Below are 19,771 nucleotides of genomic sequence, written 5' to 3'. Positions count from 1 at the left end.
TGTTATTTTTTAGATTATATAAATCTTAACATAACAAAACAGACAAAGACATTTAGTGCTTATGAGAATCCAATTCCCTTATCAGAGCTTTCTATTTCAAAATACTATATGAAATTGTGTGACAGAAAAGAAAGGAGGGGAGCAGAGAGAGAAAGGGGATGTGGAGAGAGGGTGAGGGAGAGAATGTGGGGGAAGCTACTGAAGGAGGGGACTGGGGGGAAGAGAGGAGAACTCTAAACAAGAGGCTGATAGCTGAAAGTTTTCCAAAAGATCAGCGACGGCTAGAAAAAGTGGTAGAGCTGGGAGTGAATTGAGGGAAGGATCATGGGGAGAAGAATAATCTGAAAAACGGAGAGCAAAATTGAAAACAATGCATGGGGAACTCGAGAAACAGAAAGGGAGGAAGAAGGAAGGGGAAGACAGAAAATCCATATTTAGTCATTTTAAAAGTGATTTTCAAATGTGCTGAGAACGTTGAAGCTCCTGAGCTTCCCAGGTACACTGTGCTGTCCTGTGGGCTCTGACACAAAAGATAGAACAAGCCATGCTCAAGGAGCTCTTCATCCTCTTGGCTGCATTACCCAAAATGCAGCAGTGTGAATCTGTAGGATTTGGATCCAACAGGAGTGCCACACTGGCCAAGTCCAAGAGGCAGGCCTATTAAATATTCAAAGAACTTTATTGTCCAATACCATGCTTCTTACTCAGAGCCAAGGAAGAAGCAACAGAAGCAGGGCCATATGGAGAGCTGAGCACCTTGCAATACCTCCGTTTTTTAGAGGAAGAAACTGAGGCACAGAGAGGTGAACTGGCCTTTCCAAGGTGATACAGTGGACCAGTGCCCGAGCTAGGGATAGAAAACAGGCCAGGGCTCTGTCCACCAGGCTGCCTTTCAAAACAGGGATGGATTACTTAAGCTGCATTTCATGTCAGCTGCACTGTGTTACAATTTGAACCAGCTAAAGGGGCAGTTGTATTAGGCAGTAAATAGAGAATAGTGGTTTTCAAAGGAAAAATAATTGTGAATGATTATAGTTAATATGATCTTTCTACACCAGGTGTAAAATTTTGACAGGTAAAAGCTGTAGGATTGCCCGCATGTGTTTGACATGGCAGTTCTCTCTCCTGATGCTTTATTCTTTTACCATTTTACTCAAAACTGGAACCTTTAAGAGCGCAAAGAACTTGGATCATGTGATTTAGTCACACAACGTGGACACTCTTCGGGTGATGCTATACAACCTTTTTTGCCTCTAGCAGCTGTCACTTCATTTAGGCAGCATGTGTGTCACGGAATGGTCTAGAAACAAATATTAACATAGTCACGGAGGGTTTCCATAGTATGATAATATGGTCTTTAGGGTTTGCACCTCTGATGAAAATCTAATTACATTTTCTGTTTTGAACAGCGGTAAATTAGATTTGCAGTGCAGATTCACAACCAGCTAGGGGACTGGCATAAAGATGCTTTCAAATACTTTCATTTGGCACATATAAATACAGTGTTTTTCCTCTAGTGTTGTAAATATTAAAATATTTTAACAGAATACCTAATATGAACATAGAACAGGTTATAAAACAGTTATCCCTGAGCAGATAAATATTTATTTATCACTTGTGAATAAAAAGACAAACATCATCTACAAATGTGGAAAGGAAAACAAATAAAAATGTTTTCAGAAACTGAAAGCAGAACGTAATAATAAATTTACCAGACACAGCATTTTCTTCCTAGCATCTGAACTGTTTGAACTATAAAACAGGCATCCTTTGTGCAGTATTGTGTGATTTGACTGCCGAAAGAAACATCTGTTCACAGTTGCAATTTTGCCTCTATGGTAGGCTCCAAATGATATCCTGGTTTCTCTCCCCTCCTAAGTTAATTTTTATGTCTGAATCTCCATGTTTTGGCATTTGTGTAGAGGAATGACAACAAGCCTTGCACTGTCTCTCAATCTGAGTGCATCACCTCGACACCATACTTATCAAGGGATCAGTTTGAAAAGGAACAGGAAATTATATGCATACTTTAATGTCCAAGTGTGAATTACATGGGGAGAAGGAAAAAATGATGCCAAGAATTTTCTCATCTATAGCAAAATCTATATATGTGTTACTTGGGAGACCATATATTTATATGACAGCATGTTTATAATTGAAGTATAGAGTTTGGAACTACTGTATTATAATCCTGTACAAGCATTCTGTATTTAGCATATGAAAGTTGCTGGTAACGGATGCATTGCTTAGCAACATAAAATCAGTTAAGCATATATATGATAATCAAATAACAAACTGATTTATTTTGCAGGCATAGGGGAATTGTGGAATTAAAAATGCTTACTTAAAGAATAAATTTTTATTGACGTGACTACCCTTAAGAAGTTTCAGCACACTATTCTGTCTTTTGTATTTGTGATTAAATAAAACAGCAGAGATATTGAGCAGGACACGCAGGTGACTGACTGACAGAAATGTATGGTGGGTTTAAACAACAGGCTGCAACTTTATTAATTACACTTTGAGGAGGGGCACTTTGTCCACCCCAGCTCTCATGAACCAGGCATATAATTGGTTACAGGGTGGGTTACAGTGCTTTTACCACCAACCAAAGAACAACTTAGGGTAGACCCTTCCCAGTGTACCCTATGGACTCAGTTCAGTTGTGAAACTTTTTTGCCACCCGCATAAGGGATGTGGAATGACAGAGGCCACAAGGATGAATGCGGGGAACCCCACTTCTCAAAGACTTCAAGCTCTTTTTTTCTCATGAGCACAAAGTCCAACTGCACAATCTTGGGTCTCATTTAGCTCTGGAAGCTGGCCCTTTTAGCTTTTACTCACACCGGTCACTAGGCTCGGCAGTGATTAGCATGGACACACCCCACACCTAATGCGCCTGATACCTATCTCCTGCCTGACCCAATCCCCAATATCACAGAACCAAATGTCAGCTCCAGCATCTGACTGATGCACTCTGACTTCCCAAAGAGTTCAGGGCCATTGTATCTGATATCCCTGTGTGTTATCACCACCCCTGCCCATCCCAAAATTATCCTGGCTACCTCACGGTTCATATTTTTCTATATACTGTCAATGCAGGCTGGTTCAATGGCCACCCGCAAAACTCGTCTTTCAAGCATCTCCAACTAAACCAATCGAGTGTGAGGCCATAAATGCATAGTCAGCTCACATCCCTCTAATCCTTAAATTTAAGCTAGTGCAACTTGCAAGACCATTTTTTCCAGGTGAGTAATCAGGACATGTGGCTATAGCTCAGTCCTCAGAGCATAGCAGGGGCGTGTGCTGATTCCAGCGCATACCCATGGCTGCCCTCATGTGGACCCAAAGCATAATAGAATGTCCGTGGATCCAGACCCCAACCTTCTTCCCAATGTCTCCTACAATCGTAAACAACAAGGTCTGTGCAAACTTCTTGAAATCTGAACAAGAGCTGGAACAGCCCATTGGCAAACATCAATCCAAATAGTAGTAACCTTCAAACTGGAAACAAAATCCTTGGGATGGAGAGCAACTGAGAGCAACTGTGTACAAAGTGCAAGCTGGTCTCCATACTGGAAGAGAAGATTGAAGGTCTGGAGCAACAGATAACGACCCTGCGTTGCATATGAGAAACGGAGGATTTTCTGGACAAAAGTCAGGATATGCTTCTACGGGCACAAAGCTCTAAAGATTTAGAGCAGGTTGCACAGCGGAGCCAAGAGGCCAGTGAAGAAGCTTGGCAACATGTGACCTCCAGAAGAAGAAGGGGGAATGTCCGGGTTCCAGCAACACGGACACAGGTAACTAACCGCTTTCATGTTCTCTCCACAGGTACCGTTGCGGAGAGTGGACCAGATGATATGTCTGGGGGGAGAAAGCAGAAGGAGACTCCACAGGTTGGAAGGCATGAGATGCGCTGTCCTGAGATGGGGGGTTCCACGACCACCACTCCCAAGAGAAGGAGGCGGGTGGTGGTGGTCGGGGACTCTCTCCTCCAGGGGACTGAGTCATCTATCTGCCGCCCTGACTGGGAAAACCGAGAAGTCTGCTGCTTGCCGGGGGCTAAGATTCGCGATGTGACGGAGAGACTGCCGAGACTCATCAAGCCCTCGGATCGCTACCCCTTCCTGCTTCTCCACGTGGGCACCAATGATACTGCCAAGAATGACCTTGAGTGGATCACTGCGGACTACGTGGCTCTGGGAAGAAGGATAAAGGAGTTTGAGGCGCAGGTGGTGTTCTCGTCCATCCTCCCCGTGGAAGGAAAAGGCCTGGGTAGGGACCGTTGAATAGTGGAAGTCAACGAATGGCTACGCAGGTGGTGTCGGAGAGAAGGCTTTGGATTCTTTGACCATGGGATGGTGTTCCATGAAGGAGGAGTGCTGGGCAGAGACGGGCTCCACCTTACGAAGAGAGGGAAGAGCATCTTTGCGAGCAGGCTGGCTAACCTAGTGAGGAGGGCTTTAAACTAGGTTCACCGGGGGAAGGAGACCAAAGCCCTGAGGTAAGTGGGAAAGCGGGATACCGGGAGGAAGCACAGGCAGGAATGTCTGTGAGGGGAGGGCTCCTGCCTCATACTGGGAATGAGGGGCGATCAGCAGGTTATCTCAAGTGCTTATATACGAATGCACAAAGCCTTGGAAACAAGCAGGGAGAACTGGAGGTCCTGGTGACGTCAAGGAATTATGACGTGATTGGAATAACAGAGACTTGGTGGGATAACTCACATGACAGGAGTACTGTCATGGATGGTTATAAACTGTTCAGGAAGGACAGGCAGGGCAGAAAAGGTGGGGGAGTAGCACTGTATGTAAGGGAGCAGTATGACTGCTCAGAGCTCCGGTACGATACTGCAGAAAAACCTGAATGTCTCTGGATTAAGTTTAGAAGTGTGAGCAACAGGAGTGATGTAGTGGTGGGAGTCTGCTATAGACCACCGGACCAGGGGGATGAGGTGGATGAGGCTTTCTTCCGGCAGCTCACAGAAGCTACTAGATCGCATGCCCTGGTTCTCATGGGTGACTTTAATTTTCCTGATATCTGCTGGGAGAGCAGTACAGCGGTGCATAGACAATCCAGGAAGTTTTTGGAAAGCGTAGGGGACAATTTCCTGGTGCAAGTGCTAGAGGAGCCAACTGGGGGGGAGCTTTTCTTGACCTGCTGCTCACAAACCGGGAAGAATTAGTAGGGGAAGCAAAAGTGGATGGGAATCTGGGAGGCAGTGACCATGAGTTGGTTGAGTTCAGGATCCTGACACAGGGAAGAAAGGTAAGCAGCAGGATACGGACCCTGGACTTCAGGAAAGCAGACTTCGACTCCCTCAGGGAATGGATGGGTAGGATCCCCTGGGGGACTAACATGAAGGGGAAAGGAGTCCAGGAGAGCTGGCTGTATTTCAAGGAATCCCTGTTGAGGTTACAGGGACAAACCATCCCGATGTGTCGAAAGAATAGTAAGTATGGCAGGCGATCAGCTTGGCTTAACGGTGAAATCCTAGCAGATCTTAAGCATAAAAAAGAAGCTTACAAGAAGTGGAAGGTTGGACATATGACCAGGGAAGAGTATAAAAATATTGCTCGGGCATGTAGGAATGAAATTAGGAGGGCCAAATCGCACCTGGAGCTGCAGCTAGCGAGAGATGTCAAGAGTAACAAGAAGGGTTTCTTCAGGTATGTTGGCAACAAGAAGAAAGCCAAGGAAAGTGTGGACCCCTTAATGAATGAGGGAGGCAACCTAGTGACGGAGGATGTGGAAAAAGCTAATGTACTCAATGCTTTTTTTGCCTCTGTCTTCACGAACAAGGTCAGCTCCCAGACTGCTGTGCTGGGCATCACAACATGGGGAATAGATGGCCAGCCCTCTGTGGAGAAAGAGGTGGTTAGGGACTATTTAGAAAAACTGGACATGCACAAGTCCATGGGGCCGGATGAGTTGCATCCGAGAGTGCTAAAGGAACTGGCGGCTGTGATTGCAGAGCCATTGGCCATTACCTTTGAAAACTCGTGGCAAACGGGGGAAGTCCTGGATGACTGGAAAAAGGCTAATGTAGTGCCAATCTTTAAAAAAGGGAAGAAGGAGGATCCTGGGAACTACAGGCCAGTAAGCCTCACTTCAGTCCCCAGAAAAATCATGGAGCAGGTCCTCAAAGAATCAATCCTGAAGCACTTGCATGAGAGGAAAGTGATCAGAAACAGTCAGCATGGATTCACCAAGGGAAGGTCATGCCTGACTAATCTAATCGCCTTCTATGATGAGATTACTGGTTCTGTGGATGAGGGAAAAGCAGTGGATGTATTGTATCTTGACTTTAGCAAAGCTTTTGACATGGTCTCCCACAGTATTCTTGTCAGCAAGTTAAGGAAGTATGGGCTGGATGAATGCACTATAAGGTGGGTAGAAAGTTGGCTAGATTGTCGGGCTCAACGGGTAGTGATCAATGGCTCCATGTCTAGTTGGCAGCCAGTGTCAAGTGGAGTGCCCCAGGGGTCGGTCCTGGGGCCAGTTTTGTTCAATACCTTCATAAATGATCTGGAGGATGGTGTGGATTGCACTCTCAGAAAATTTGCGGATGATACTAAACTGGGAGGAGTGGTAGATACGCTGGAGGGCAGGGATAAGATACAGAGGGACCTAGACAAATTGGAGGATTGGGCCAAAAGAAATCTGATGAGGTTCAATAAGGATAAGTGCAGGGTCCTGCACTTAGGACGGAAGAACCCAATGCACAGCTACAGACTAGGGACCAAATGGCTAGGCAGCAGTTCTGCGGAAAAGGACCTAGGGGTGACAGTGGACGAGAAGCTGGATATGAGCCAGCAGTGTGCCCTTGTTGCCAAGAAGGCCAATGGTATTTTGGGATGTATAAGTAGGGGCATAGCGAGCAGATCGAGGGACGTGATCATCCCCCTCTATTCGACATTGGTGAGGCCTCATCTGGAGTACTGTGTCCAGTTTTGGGCCCCACACTACAAGAAGGATGTGGATAAATTGGAGAGAGTCCAGCGAAGGGCAACAAAAATGATTAGGGGTCTGGAACACATGACTTATGAGGAGAGGCTGAGGAAACTGGGATTGTTTAGTCTGCAGAAGAGAAGAATGAGGGGGGATTTGATAGCTGCTTTCAACTACCTGAGAGGTAGTTCCAGAGAGTATGGTTCTGGACAATTCTCAGTGGTGGAAGAGGACAGGACAAGGAGTAATGGTCTCAAGTTGCAGTGGGGGAGGTTTAGGTTGGATATTAGGAAAAACTTTTTCACTAGGAGGGTGGTGAAACACTGGAATGCGTTGCCTAGGGAGGTGGTGGAATCTCCTTCCTTAGAACTTTTTAAGGTCAGGCTTGACAAAGCCCTGGCTGGGATGATTTAATTTGGTATGGGTCCTGCTTTTGAGCAGGGGGTTGGACTAGATGTCCTCCTGAGGTCCCTTCCAACCCTGATATTCTATGATTCTATGAAATGCAGACTTAATGTCACACTTTTCTAACTGTGCGCCTTGGCCACATCTCTTTATCATGGCTACTGCTGTATCAAGTGAGGAATATCAAACTGAACATAGATTAAGATCAATTTTGTTATTAATAGAGGAGCAGCAGGAGTAAGGCACATGGTGTACTACTCTCTGTACTCGCTCTTCGTTTTTTTCAGAATCAAAGCCAGAGGCAAAAGTCACAGGTCCAGCATTGGTGAACTCCTGGAGAGACCAGGTGCCTTTTTTGGCTGCTACTTCCTCCTGAATTTTTCTTTGCTTACACGTCTCTTTCCTTCATTTAGGATCTGAAAGCCAAATAAAAATCCACTCCCAATATAATTCACATCTTTTTTACTAGGATAGCCCAGAAACATGGCCCTTAATACTTCTAATTTAAGTGGATCAGCAACATACTTCCCCATTATTCAATTATTTTCCCACTCAATAGAGCCCAGAGTACACAGTGAATTCTCACAAAGACAGGCTGCTGTTTTTACTGGCTCTAATACTTGCTTCAGGATGTTCAGATGGTTAATCTTACAACATTGCTTCATGGCTCTTTTAATAGATTCTACAGTGGTTGAGAGAAAACAGGCTGCGAGTGACATCTTTACTTTTTCAGTACAGCAACTGTTTCTCTGGTTGGCAGCCAGCACTAACAATGATGTTCCAAATGAGGGAGTTTTGGATAGTACCCTAGTGGCATTAGCAGCAAACGGCATCATGCTCTTCTAACTTACTTTTGTCTCATGAATTAGAAATACCCCTCTTGTCTGTGAAAGCGGTAACCAGCGTATTGATCATCAGAGCAGAAGTATAAGCATTAAGCTTCTCCTGAGTGATTTTTCCTTTTTTTCCTCTCTCTTTTTGTCTGAGATTCTCCACCCCACAATGGAAAGTAGTGAAATTCCCTGTTCAACCAGAAGGCAGATGTCTCCACTTTTACATACCTACCTGTTTCTTAATTGGTATATGTCATACCCAGTACCAAAACACATCTTTACAATTATAATCCTGTTAAAAAGAATGCTTGCATTTAGAACATTCACAAATTGATTTTCTGTGCTTGTTTCATTTAGGTTTTTCTACAACAGATGAATTTCTGTATGAAATTCAATATGAATCTAATAAAGTTAAATCTCAGCTAGAGACGTCAGTTGCTATAAATCTGATAAAAAAAGATCGGGATGCAGAGTCTGGGATTATAACACTGACCTTCAATATAGTATTTGCACCTAACAAACCAATGAGGTAAGTCTCTGTTCCTGAACCTCTAAAAAACCTCTAAAAGACCCCAACTGCTATGAGACTTACTGGCAGTAGTGGGCGCAATATATTCCTTTGTCTTTCCACTCCTGCCCATATGTCTCTCTCTCTGCTCTGCCTCTCTCTGTCTTTCCTCTAACAACAAATATTTGGGGTATACTTGCTCTTTTCCATTGTGATGCTTTGATATTAAAACTGCCAGTGGTTCATCTTAGATGTGGTTTGGGAAGGTTCTGTGAAGTTGTTACTCTGGTTATGTGTGTATCATTGTACTAAGTAGAGTGGAGCATTGGCAATCAGCAACATCAACTAAGAACTTACACCAATATCAAAATCCAAGTCTCATGGCATCCAGAGGAGCCAGGAGAGACCACCTCTCTTGGAAAAGTGTCCCTATGTGTTTGTGTATTATTTTTTAACATTTGTTTTAGGACTGTCAAGTGACTAAAAAAATTAATCACAATTAATCACACTGTTAATTATAGAATACCATTTATTTAAATATTTTTGGATGTTTTTCTACATTTTCATATATATTGATTTCAATTACAATACAGTGCACAGTGCTCACTTTATATTTATTTCTGATTACAAGTATTTGCACTGTAAAAAACAAAAGAAATAGTATTTCAATTCACCTAATACAAGTACTGTAGTGCAATCTCTTTATCGTGAAAGTTGAACTTACAAATGTAGAATTATGTACAAAAAATAACTTCATTCAAAAATAAAATAATGTAAAGCTTTAGCGCCTATATGTCCACTCAGTCGTACTTCTTGTTCAGCCAATCATTCAGACAAACAAGTTTGTTTACATTTAGGAGAGATAATGCTGCATGCTTCTTGTTTACAGTGTCATCTGAAAGTGACACTGTGTACTTTGTATTCTGTGTTGTAACTGAAATCAATATATATGAAAACGTAGAAAAACATCCACAAATATTTAATAAATTTTAATTGGTATTCTTTTATTGTTTAACCATGTGATTAAAACTGCGATTAATCACAATTAATTTTTTAAAAAAATTTGAGTTAATCGTGTTAGTTAACTGTGATTAATTGACAGCCCTTATTTGTTTTAATTGGGGTGAATCTGGAGCCCTGTGACAAAGGGAAATCCAAGAAACCATTTGTATCTACCCGTTCCTTGGTGGCCATACCTAGTGTAGGGTGCAGTACTCTGCAGTACCCGCTCACCCCGGAATCCTGACCCCAACACTTGCTAACATACCCTATTCCATCCACAGTCCCCACAACTCACCCCTCCACTCCTCAACATGCCCCACTTGCCCCAACCCCTCAGAGTCCATAGCCCTCAACATACCCTGCTCACCCCATAGCCCACCAACAACTCACACCCAGCCCCTCACTCCCTGACCCAGGACCTTTCTGGCCACTTATCAACACCCCTCTACCCCAGCTCAGTGTTTTGCTCCTGGATTAGGGTGCTTCCTCTCGATCCCAGCCGTCCAGCAGCTCCATTTGCTCCTTTCCCATTTTCCCACATTCACACGGCACAGACCAAATTAGAGCAATGAGTGGCGTTGCAACCTGGTGCCTATCACGAAGGCAGGGTGGCCAGGCCAAACCTGAGTCATGCTGCAACCCCGTGTGCCAACTTGCAATGTCACTCACTCAAATTTACCCCAGTTACCCTTCCATCTGACGGAGGGGCACAAAGGCCAAATGTGAGTGAATGCCACTGTGACCCTGTGCTCCAAGTGAAATGCCGTGCTCCAGCTGGTTGGGTACCCATAATCTTGTAGGCCATGATGGGACTGAACCATTTTCATTGTTGTAGCTAGCCACTGTAGGGAGCCTAGGTGCCTAGCTCAAGGATTTGTGAATTCCACTGGCTGGCTAGGCACCCAAAAGTTAAGCATTGTGACACTCAGTGTTGTGACTCTGCATTTAAAGTCCTCTGTGGATTGGGGCCCATATTCTTGTCACACGAGTGTAAATCTGGGGTAACTCCATTGCAATATATGGAGTCACACCATGTAAGTAAAGGAATCACGCCTCACAGCCGTACCAATGGTTTTGCCTCTGCATTAGGTCATTTCCTCGTAAAACTAACATACAGCAAACAAGATGGGCTGTTTAGCTGACATTCCATTCCAAAGTAAGACTGATAATATGGTATACAGCATAAAAAATTTACATTCCAATTTAGAGCCAACTGAATTTTCATTATGATACACTGCAGTTTTGCAGAAACACAGGCTTACTTTGCACTTTGGACATTGATTTATTGACCTTATATTTCATTATGCCTTCCTTGTAATGATATTTTTAACTTAATTTTGAAGGAATTCAGCAACATTGGTGATACGGTGCACTACAGGTGGTGTCTGGAAGTTTCCAATACTGTTACTTGCCACTGAGCCAGAAGTAGACGATGTCATCAATATTGAAGCAGCTGGCTTAAACAAAGAATCAGTGATTGGCTTTCGGCTTACAAGTCAGACAAGGTAATGCTCTCAAAGATAAAGCATATATCCAGGTTTTGAGGATGGGATTCATGCTCAGAAGAGAAAAACATCAAACAGGATGGGTTTGGGCAAGAGGAGCAGAGTGAAAGGGGTGAATCTTGTGACATCAATCACCATCCATTACCTCCAGTGCCCCTGTATGCAAGTGATGCAGTACACAAGTGCTGTCCTGAAGGTGTGATAGTGGAAGTTGAGGCATTCTACAACCCTGGGGTAGGTTGCTGACTCTGAAAGATAATCATGTGTGGGCTTGTTCCATGAGTTAGGATTTCTCCAGGGTTTGGCCCTAAAATGCTTATGTGCATTAGAACGTACAGGAGTAAAATTTGCACGATACACCACTAAGGCATTTACAGAATAAAGATGAACTGTGACCAAATATCTTTACTAAGATGCAGCTGTTTTAAAAAGCTGTATTATTTCCCTCAATTTGCACTGTTTGCATTCCTTTTGGTTTTGTTATGTAAACAGTCAATAGCCCAATTCTAATATACTTTTTAATCTGATAAAGGAAATGAACTTTGACAATGATTTTTCTCATCTACAGCAACATTTTTCATAATGGTACACATATAGTAATGTCTCCTTATTAGTCCTGCAGAAAATTATCAGTAGTCATCTGATTTTAAAGTAATTAATTTCTGTGTGTTTATTACAATTGTATAACAGTATAGTATTAAAACACATATTAGTTCCTAATACAGCAAGAAGGTGATGTTCAACTATATGGCTCCCCTATGAATAATTTAAAACTACTGGGAAAAAATGAGCTTGAAGCAAAAGTATGAGGTTTACCATTTAAATCAATATGTGAATGTTTTCGAGGTTGCTTTTTTCCCTTTTTAATTTGCTTTTTTATTGCATCTCTAGTAAGTGTACTCAGTACACTGGCAGATAAGCCCATAGTTAACATATATAACAAATTTGTCATTGTAAGATCCCCAACAGAAAAAGATGTCCTTGGCCCTTATTGATTTTTTTTTAAAGAGCTTATTTCCAAGAGCAGTACATCTGAGATGGACAGTTGTTCCAGCTTTTAGATGGCTGTCAGTGGTGATGATTCCTCAAGACACTGCAAAAGCCTTCTATCACAAAGCTCAAGTTATCAGCTGCAGGAGAATAGGTTGTTTTGGGAACAAAAGTGAAGCAATTGCTCTGGCAATGTTATAATCTGCTGGTAGGTATATGATAGTAGTGAAGAGACCTAATGTTCTTGAAAAAGGTATAATAAAGTCTGAATCATTACAGTTATATAAATGAAGGTGCCATGATGCAATACAGACTCTTTCCCTGTCAGAGAAACTATAATCGTGTTTAAAATGGAAAAGGATACCCACCTCCACACCCCCATGTTCAGTGAATGTTCCCAGTACTGTACTGCAAGCTATGTCAGAAATTGTTTTGCAAACCTCCAGCTTTGGGGGTTTTTTCCCAATACCTACCCACAAAAGAAAAAGAGGAGTTTATAATTTAGGAATTAAAAAAAAAAAGTGTCCAACTAAAATTTAGAATATAGCAAGTTTCTTATTCAATATAAAATTAAAAAACACTCAAGAAACTTATATGCTACAGATGTAATTTAATGCTTGTATAACTCAAATGACTTAGGTTTAAAAAACATAAAATATAAGAAAAGGAATTAAAAATTTTGTTTGAAAATCTTTCAGACCTTAACAGAGGAAATCACCCAGTGACTTAATTAGAGTTTTGCCTGGATTAGGATTTGCTAGCCCCAGCCCATGAAGTAAATATTTTTAGTATCTTTTTAAAATCAAAAAGCTTCTCTTAGGACCAGATTTTGCCACCCTTACTAACATTGACTAGTACCTTACTACATAAGTAGTACCACAGTGTTCAGTGGAATTACTCATGTAGTAAAATACTACTCATCATGAGTAAGGGAATCACGTTGTACGTCAAAGAAAATAGGGCTTCTGATGGAGTAAGGCACTACTCAGTATGAGGAAGGGAGGATAAATCTGGCAACCACAAGGCAATAAATTCAGAATTTAAGTGGATCTGTTCAACTTGTTTGGGCTCAAATATATACATTTCTTAAAAGATGAAAATCCCACGCAATATCCCCCAAAGATAAGTGTGTATAATATGTTCAGTTAGAATTGAAGTGTGTAAGTGATTTTCCAACTGTGGAAAAGAGGTAGAGTTGAATTTAGGGTAAAACTGGGAGATAGAGCTGGCTGAAATGTCAGATTTCTGGTTCATTTTGTTTTGAATCACAACATGCTGATTTTTTTTCAAAATTTCATGACTGCTGAGCGGGCAGCCGGAGGAGCCAGCTGGCCTGGGAGTCTGGAAACCCCGGGATCCCACCCAGGGGCAGTGCACATAGTAGGGCTGCCCTGGCACAACAGACCCTGGTTCCACAGCAAGGAAACCAGAACTCCTGACATTGTGGGCTTTGCCCTGCTGTCCCTGGCCTCAGAGCAGTCCAAATGGCATTACACTCCACCTCAGTGACTCCTGGAGCTTCAGGAGAGGTAGGGAGGCAGAGTGCCAGGGCTTTCTGCTTCAGTAGCACTTCAGGAAAGCTTCTATCACTTTCAAGCAGCCCAGGAAGCATCATTCCAGTTTTCCTGATGGAAAATCCAAATTTTTCAGCAATACTGAAATTTTCTCAGAGAAAATCTTGGTTTTATAAAAAGAGCATTTTTTGACAGAATATCATTTCAGCAAAAAAATGTTCTATGAGCTCTCCTGGGAAAGGATTCCTTAATGAGCAGGAAAGTAGGACAGGACTGGATGTGGCAGAGTTAGCTATATGAATCTAATTCTTAGAGCTTTGCATGATTATAGGTTCAAGCTGCTTCTTACTTTACCTATCAGTTCACCCACCCACCCCTGTTATGCAGCGTTAATTTGTTATAAAGGAGTTTCTTGGTCACAAAGGTTAATTTCAATTCTGCCTAAAGAATGGTACACAGGACATTTTGTCTTTATGTTTGTGTCTGTAATTTGTTTCTAATTTTAAAAACTATACATTTGTCAATGCTTTTCACACCTCTGAAGGAAAAAATGAAGCCTGTTTTACATTGCCACCTTTGAAAAAATAATTCTGACTCTACTGCTGTATTTTAGTAGAATTAGCAGCATCCCAGAATTATTTAATTATGTATGCTGCAAGCAAATTCATTTATTAAGTGTTCTCTCTCTCTCTGTGTATATATATAAACACAAAAATGAGTTCTGGATTTTGATGTCATTCAATCTAATCATAGAATATCAGGGCTGGATGGGACCTCAGGAGGTCATCTAGTCGAACTCCCTGCTCAAAGCAGGACCAATCCCCAACTAAATCATCCCAGCCAGGGCTTTCTCAAGCCTGACCTTAAAAACAGCTAAGGAAGGAGATTCCACCACCTCCCAAGGGAACACATTCCAGTGCTTCACCACCCTCCTAGTGAAAAAGTTTTTCCTAATATCCAACCTCAACCTCCCCCACTGCAACTTGAGACCATTACTCCTCGTTCTGACATCTGCTACCACTGAGAACAGTCTAGATCCATCCTCTTTGGAACCCCCTTTCAGGTAGTTCAAAGCAGCTATCAAATCCCCCCTCATTCTTCTCTTCTGCCGACTAAACAATCCCAGTTGCCTCAGCCTCTCCTCATAAGTCATGTGTTCCTGTCCCCTAATCATTTGTTGCCTTCTGCTGGATGCTTTCCAATTTTTTCACATCCTTCTTGTAGTGTGGGGCCCAAAACTGAACACAGTACTCCAGATGAGGTCTCACCAATGTTGAATAGAGGGGAACGATCACGCCCCTCGATCTGCTGGCAATGCCCCTATTTATACTGTCCAAAATGCCATTAGTCTTCTTGGCAACAAGGGCACACTGTTGACTCATATCCAGCTTCTCGTCCACTGTAACCCCTAGGTCCTTTTCTGCAGAACTGCTGCCGAGCCATTTGGTCCCTAGTCTGTAGCGGTGCATGGGATTCTTCCGTTCTAAGTGCAGGATTCTTTAAAATACAGCCAGCTCTCCTGGACTCCTTTCCCCCTCATGACAATTCTATGAAATTCTCCCAAGAATCCAGAGATGTAATTAGAATATTTTAACTTGGTATCTCTCATGTAGTGTAGTTATAAAGGACAAATAGTGACTGAGCTCTTAATTTTTCTTGAGGCTGTAGTTGACACAGTGTAAATATTGATACTGGAACATTAAAAGCAGGGTCACCAAAAAAAGTTTCAAGCTTCAAGCTGTGTTAGTCTGGATCTGTAAAAGCAGCAAAGAGTCCTGCGGCACCTTATAGACTAACAGACGTACTGGAGCATGAGCTTTCGTGGTGAATACCCACTTCGTTGGATGCATGTGACATCCACATGCATTCGACGAAGTGGGTATTCACCCACTAAATCTCATGTTCCAATACGTCTATTACTCTATAAGGTGCCACAGGACTCTTTGCCGCTTTTACAAAAAAAGTTTATAATCATATATTTTTTAGTAATGTGGTGTTTAGCATATTTAAAATGTCAGTTCGTAAAGGAGTTGGAATAGGGGGAAGTAACTCACCAGTTTGTATATCTAGCTATCCTTACAAAGAAAAATAAAAAGGAAATCTTACTTTAGCAAAGAAGGTGTGAAAAATCGCAGATCTGCTTCTATTTTCATAACATGGAGGCACCAAAGTCCTTTCCTCCCCTGACTCAGGTACTTCACCATGTAACCAGGCTTTTGTCACTCTGCTTTTAGAGTTTTAAAGATTCTATATTTCCAAGGGTGCAGGGTCATCAGTGAAGTGAAAATCTCTTTTGGTGTCTAAGGCACATGCTATAGAGTGATTGATTAAACCTAAGTTGCTTTCAGACAGGTACAAAATGTAATCGATGATAAATGATGGAGACGTTATTATTCTCTAATGTCATCATTTTGTTGAAAAGTGCCCATCATCTAACTTGTGCTTTTCAAATAAAACTTAGCTTTGTAGAATTTTATAATAGCTAATAAGGCTTCTTAGAAATGTGAATTTGGTAGTCTATTAGACCTCTGTTCAGAGTACCCATCAGCCACAATGTCATTATGAGCTTTACTTGCAATAATAATTCAACTATTGTTGAAACTACACCGTAGCATTCACAAATTGCAAGCACTATTTTCCCGTGGAGTTAAATGTCTTTAAATAAGTAATGTAGGTTACTCTTCTCTTATTAGAAAAAAAAGAATATTTGGAGCATAACTCCTATGACTTTCCCTGAAGACTTGGGTTTTCAAACACAGCTTTCAGCCCTGTAAATTATGAGGAGAAACCTGCTGTAAATCAAAGGGCAGCAATCAATATGGAATGCGTCTCCTAAACTGAAGTGAGAAAGTGTTACCTTACTGACAGGTTTAAGGAAGACTAGTGTGAATTTCATTGATATTTTGCAAAGGCCATAATATAATGAAGACTATGTTATACATTCAGGGCTGTAAAACAGATATGGTGGGCCTAAAAAAGATTTTTATAGACATTGCAGAAGAATCTTTTGTTTTTTTTGTATCTAGAACATAGATTTCTAGAATTCATTAAAACATCTAGGTTTAGCAATATCCAACATCAAGAATGATTTGAATACAAATTAGCATAAACTGCTACTTACAGAATAATCTAAGGAGTAAACCAAAAGGTGAAAATACACAATAAAAACTGGATCTCACTCTTGCTGGTACCATGGATTTATTTTCTAGTTGCTATTCCGTATTTCTTAAGAAGGGTGTTAACATTGACTTGGTCATTAATATCCAACCTTGATTACTGTAGCCTGTGACAGTAATTATAAAACTCAAAGGCTGGAAGATACATTTACATCTCTTTGTTCATAACGGGCTCTGACCTTGCACAGAAATCTACAAGCTGTCTTATGTCGACCTAACTGTGTAGTGTAGACCAGCCCTTAGTCTCCGCTGGCCTGGGAAGTGGGAGGATGGTACTGAACCTGGGGCTCTTCTATGGTAACATGTTTCACTAATAACAGAGCTGCTGGGCAAGTCCATCTTAAAATATTTAACATAGTAGCTATGTTAAAGTTGATTATTAGTTATATTGTAGGCCTTTGAGGGAAAGGATTGTGTCTTTTCATGTCCTAAGTTAGTTGCCTGGCACAGTTTTGGGTACTATAAAATCAACAACTATTTGCTTCTTTATAACTTATTAGAAGAAAAATACTATGTTCATTACCAAGAAAATCATTCACAAACTTTCTCATGAAAGGAGAACTATTCTTCAACAGCAGCATAATATAGCCCAACGTAAATTCTACATGGATTCCTTAACGTGGAGCATGCCAGCAAATGTGGAACATTTCCACAGAGGAAGGATCCACCATAAAATATTAAGTAGCTGAATTATGAATGAGAGATTTTCTTTTTAAAAGCTAGTTATGCAAGTCAAAGTTGTTCCTGGGAATGAGAACCCATGAGTACACCGATGTTGACAACATCTCAAAGAAGAATTGTTCATCGACTGTTTCTTCAGTTTCACAAACTAAGATGTAGTCTCCTTAATCATGGCACTTATAGTACTGTACTATGGGGGATAGAAGAGGAGACAATAATGATATTCCCATTCTCCAGTTGTTTAATTGTTTCCTCTTCCTTCTTTAGCTATTCATAGGTAAGCCAATTTTTATTTAGAAAAAAGCCAAAAGCTATTTTATGTTTTATCCCCCTTTCTCCCCTCTCTTCACATGTTATTTTTTTCACGTTTGCCCCTAGGCATAGAATGCATTCCCTTTGTGATCTGCCAGACACCACCATCGCTTCACTTAAATCCCATCTTAATGCTCTCACTTTCCCAGAGATAGTTGTGGGAGAAATGGAATATGGGACATCAAGACTGGCATATTTGGAAGAATGGACAGGGCAGGGGCAGCCAGTGTGATAAGAGACTAGTTCAGGTAAGGGTGGGGAATGTTTATGCAGCACCTTAAAGGCTAGTTCAGGTAGGGTGGGGAATGTTTATGCAGCACCTTAAAGGCAAGGACAACAAATTTAAATTTCCTGATGGAAAACAACATGAGAACAGCCACACTGGGTCAGACCAATGGTCCATCTAGCTCAGCATCCTGTCTTCCAACAGTTGCCAATGACAGATGCTTCAGAGGGAATGAACAGACCAGGCAATCATCAAGAGGGAGCCAGCAAAGGTGGAAGATGCTATGAGACTGAAGGACACCAAAATGTTTACAGCCACAGTTGGGATGGACTGGAGGAGGCGATGAGGTTGTCATCGAAACCTATATCTGGAGGAGGAGTAGATAGCAGTAATCAAAGTACAGAAGAAAGCTGTGGCTGTCATGACAGAGGAAGGGTCAGATCTTTTAAGCATTGTGGAAGAAGAAACTGCAAGATTTGGACACAAACAGGATGGAAGAAGAGAAGGAGGAGCAGATGATGACCCCCCAGGTTATGAGCCTAGATGACACGGAGGATAGTGGAGTTGTCATCAGTAACAAAAAGGAAGGAAGGAGAATTTTTGGGTGGGAAAAAGGAATCAAATTTCTACTATGTTAACACCAAGTTAATGATGAGATGTCCCTAAAGAGATGTGAGAGAGAGTCTGCAATTTGGAACTGGAGAGAGGGAAACTATTACTTATCTTTTGTACTGCCCAACTGATTATCCTTGTTGAAAATCAGACAGGATTTCCACAAGAGTGTCTGTACTATCCTGAAACTTGTTAGACACCAAATCCAACAATAGCTGTAATAGAAAAAAATATCTCATATAAAGCCCCATCGCCATAGTGTCAGTGGAATAAGACTCACTCTATCCAGGCATTGTTTATTTAACAAAGCTTTTAAAATGCTGGATTTAACATATAAAACATTTGTGTACAAAAGTATGGAAGTAATTTGGGAAGGGCAGATAGGAAGGAGCAATTTTTCTCTGTCTTCTTTCAAAGCACTTAGGATCCCTTCCCTCTTTAACAATATCTGAACAGGTGGGTAATTGCTTCACAGAAAACACAGAAAGACTTGATCCCTACCCTCCAGTTTGTAGGAACAGAATTGTATAATTGTACTATAAGAATGAAGGTATCAATGTATGTCTTGATTTCATTCTACCAGCCACCCCATTTTGAATAGCAGAAAGGAATGACCCTCTGGAACTATGAGAGATTCTGTTTCTCATGCATCACAAATTAGGCCCTTTTAGTTTTTGTTTTAAGGTTTAGTTAGTAAGAGATAGGATCTTATATCGTGTCTGTGTTAAGCAGACTAGAGGAATGTTGAAGGCCTGGGCCCCAATGTGAAGTGTTTTGGTTGTAAGATGTAGTAAGCTTTAATTTACAGCGTCATTTCCCTTGATATAAAATACTGCTGTTTGTATTCTTAAAGGTCTCTGTGAAAGACTGTTTGTGTGAATGAGGAATGTATGCATCTGGAAAAGATAAGGTATGAAGGCCATTGTTATAGCCAGATGATCAAGGAAGGAGTGAGGAGACTTAACAACATCAGAGAACCATCAACGTGCATCCATAATGAAGGAAGGGCAGATTGATGACCCTGAGGTGGAGGCTGGCACCCTGAAAGACAAG

General features: G+C 41.6%; 1 protein-coding gene across 1 annotated transcript in view; it reads left to right on the top strand.

Moving 5' to 3' along the window:
- CFAP47 (cilia and flagella associated protein 47) overlaps nt 1-19,771 on the top strand; it is a 643,435-nt gene that overhangs the window by 604,422 nt on the left and 19,242 nt on the right. The window contains exons 61-62 of the mRNA XM_073358068.2: nt 8,550-8,721; nt 11,046-11,207. Of these exons, the coding sequence (XP_073214169.2) occupies nt 8,550-8,721; nt 11,046-11,207 (334 nt within the window). The remainder of the gene's footprint in view (nt 1-8,549; nt 8,722-11,045; nt 11,208-19,771) is intronic.

This window comes from Lepidochelys kempii, chromosome 1 (genome assembly GCF_965140285.1).
Source record: "Lepidochelys kempii isolate rLepKem1 chromosome 1, rLepKem1.hap1, whole genome shotgun sequence".
NCBI classification, from domain to species: Eukaryota; Metazoa; Chordata; order Testudines; family Cheloniidae; genus Lepidochelys; species Lepidochelys kempii.
Note: the sequence above shows the minus strand (reverse complement) of the source record. Positions and strands in the feature narration are given on the sequence as shown.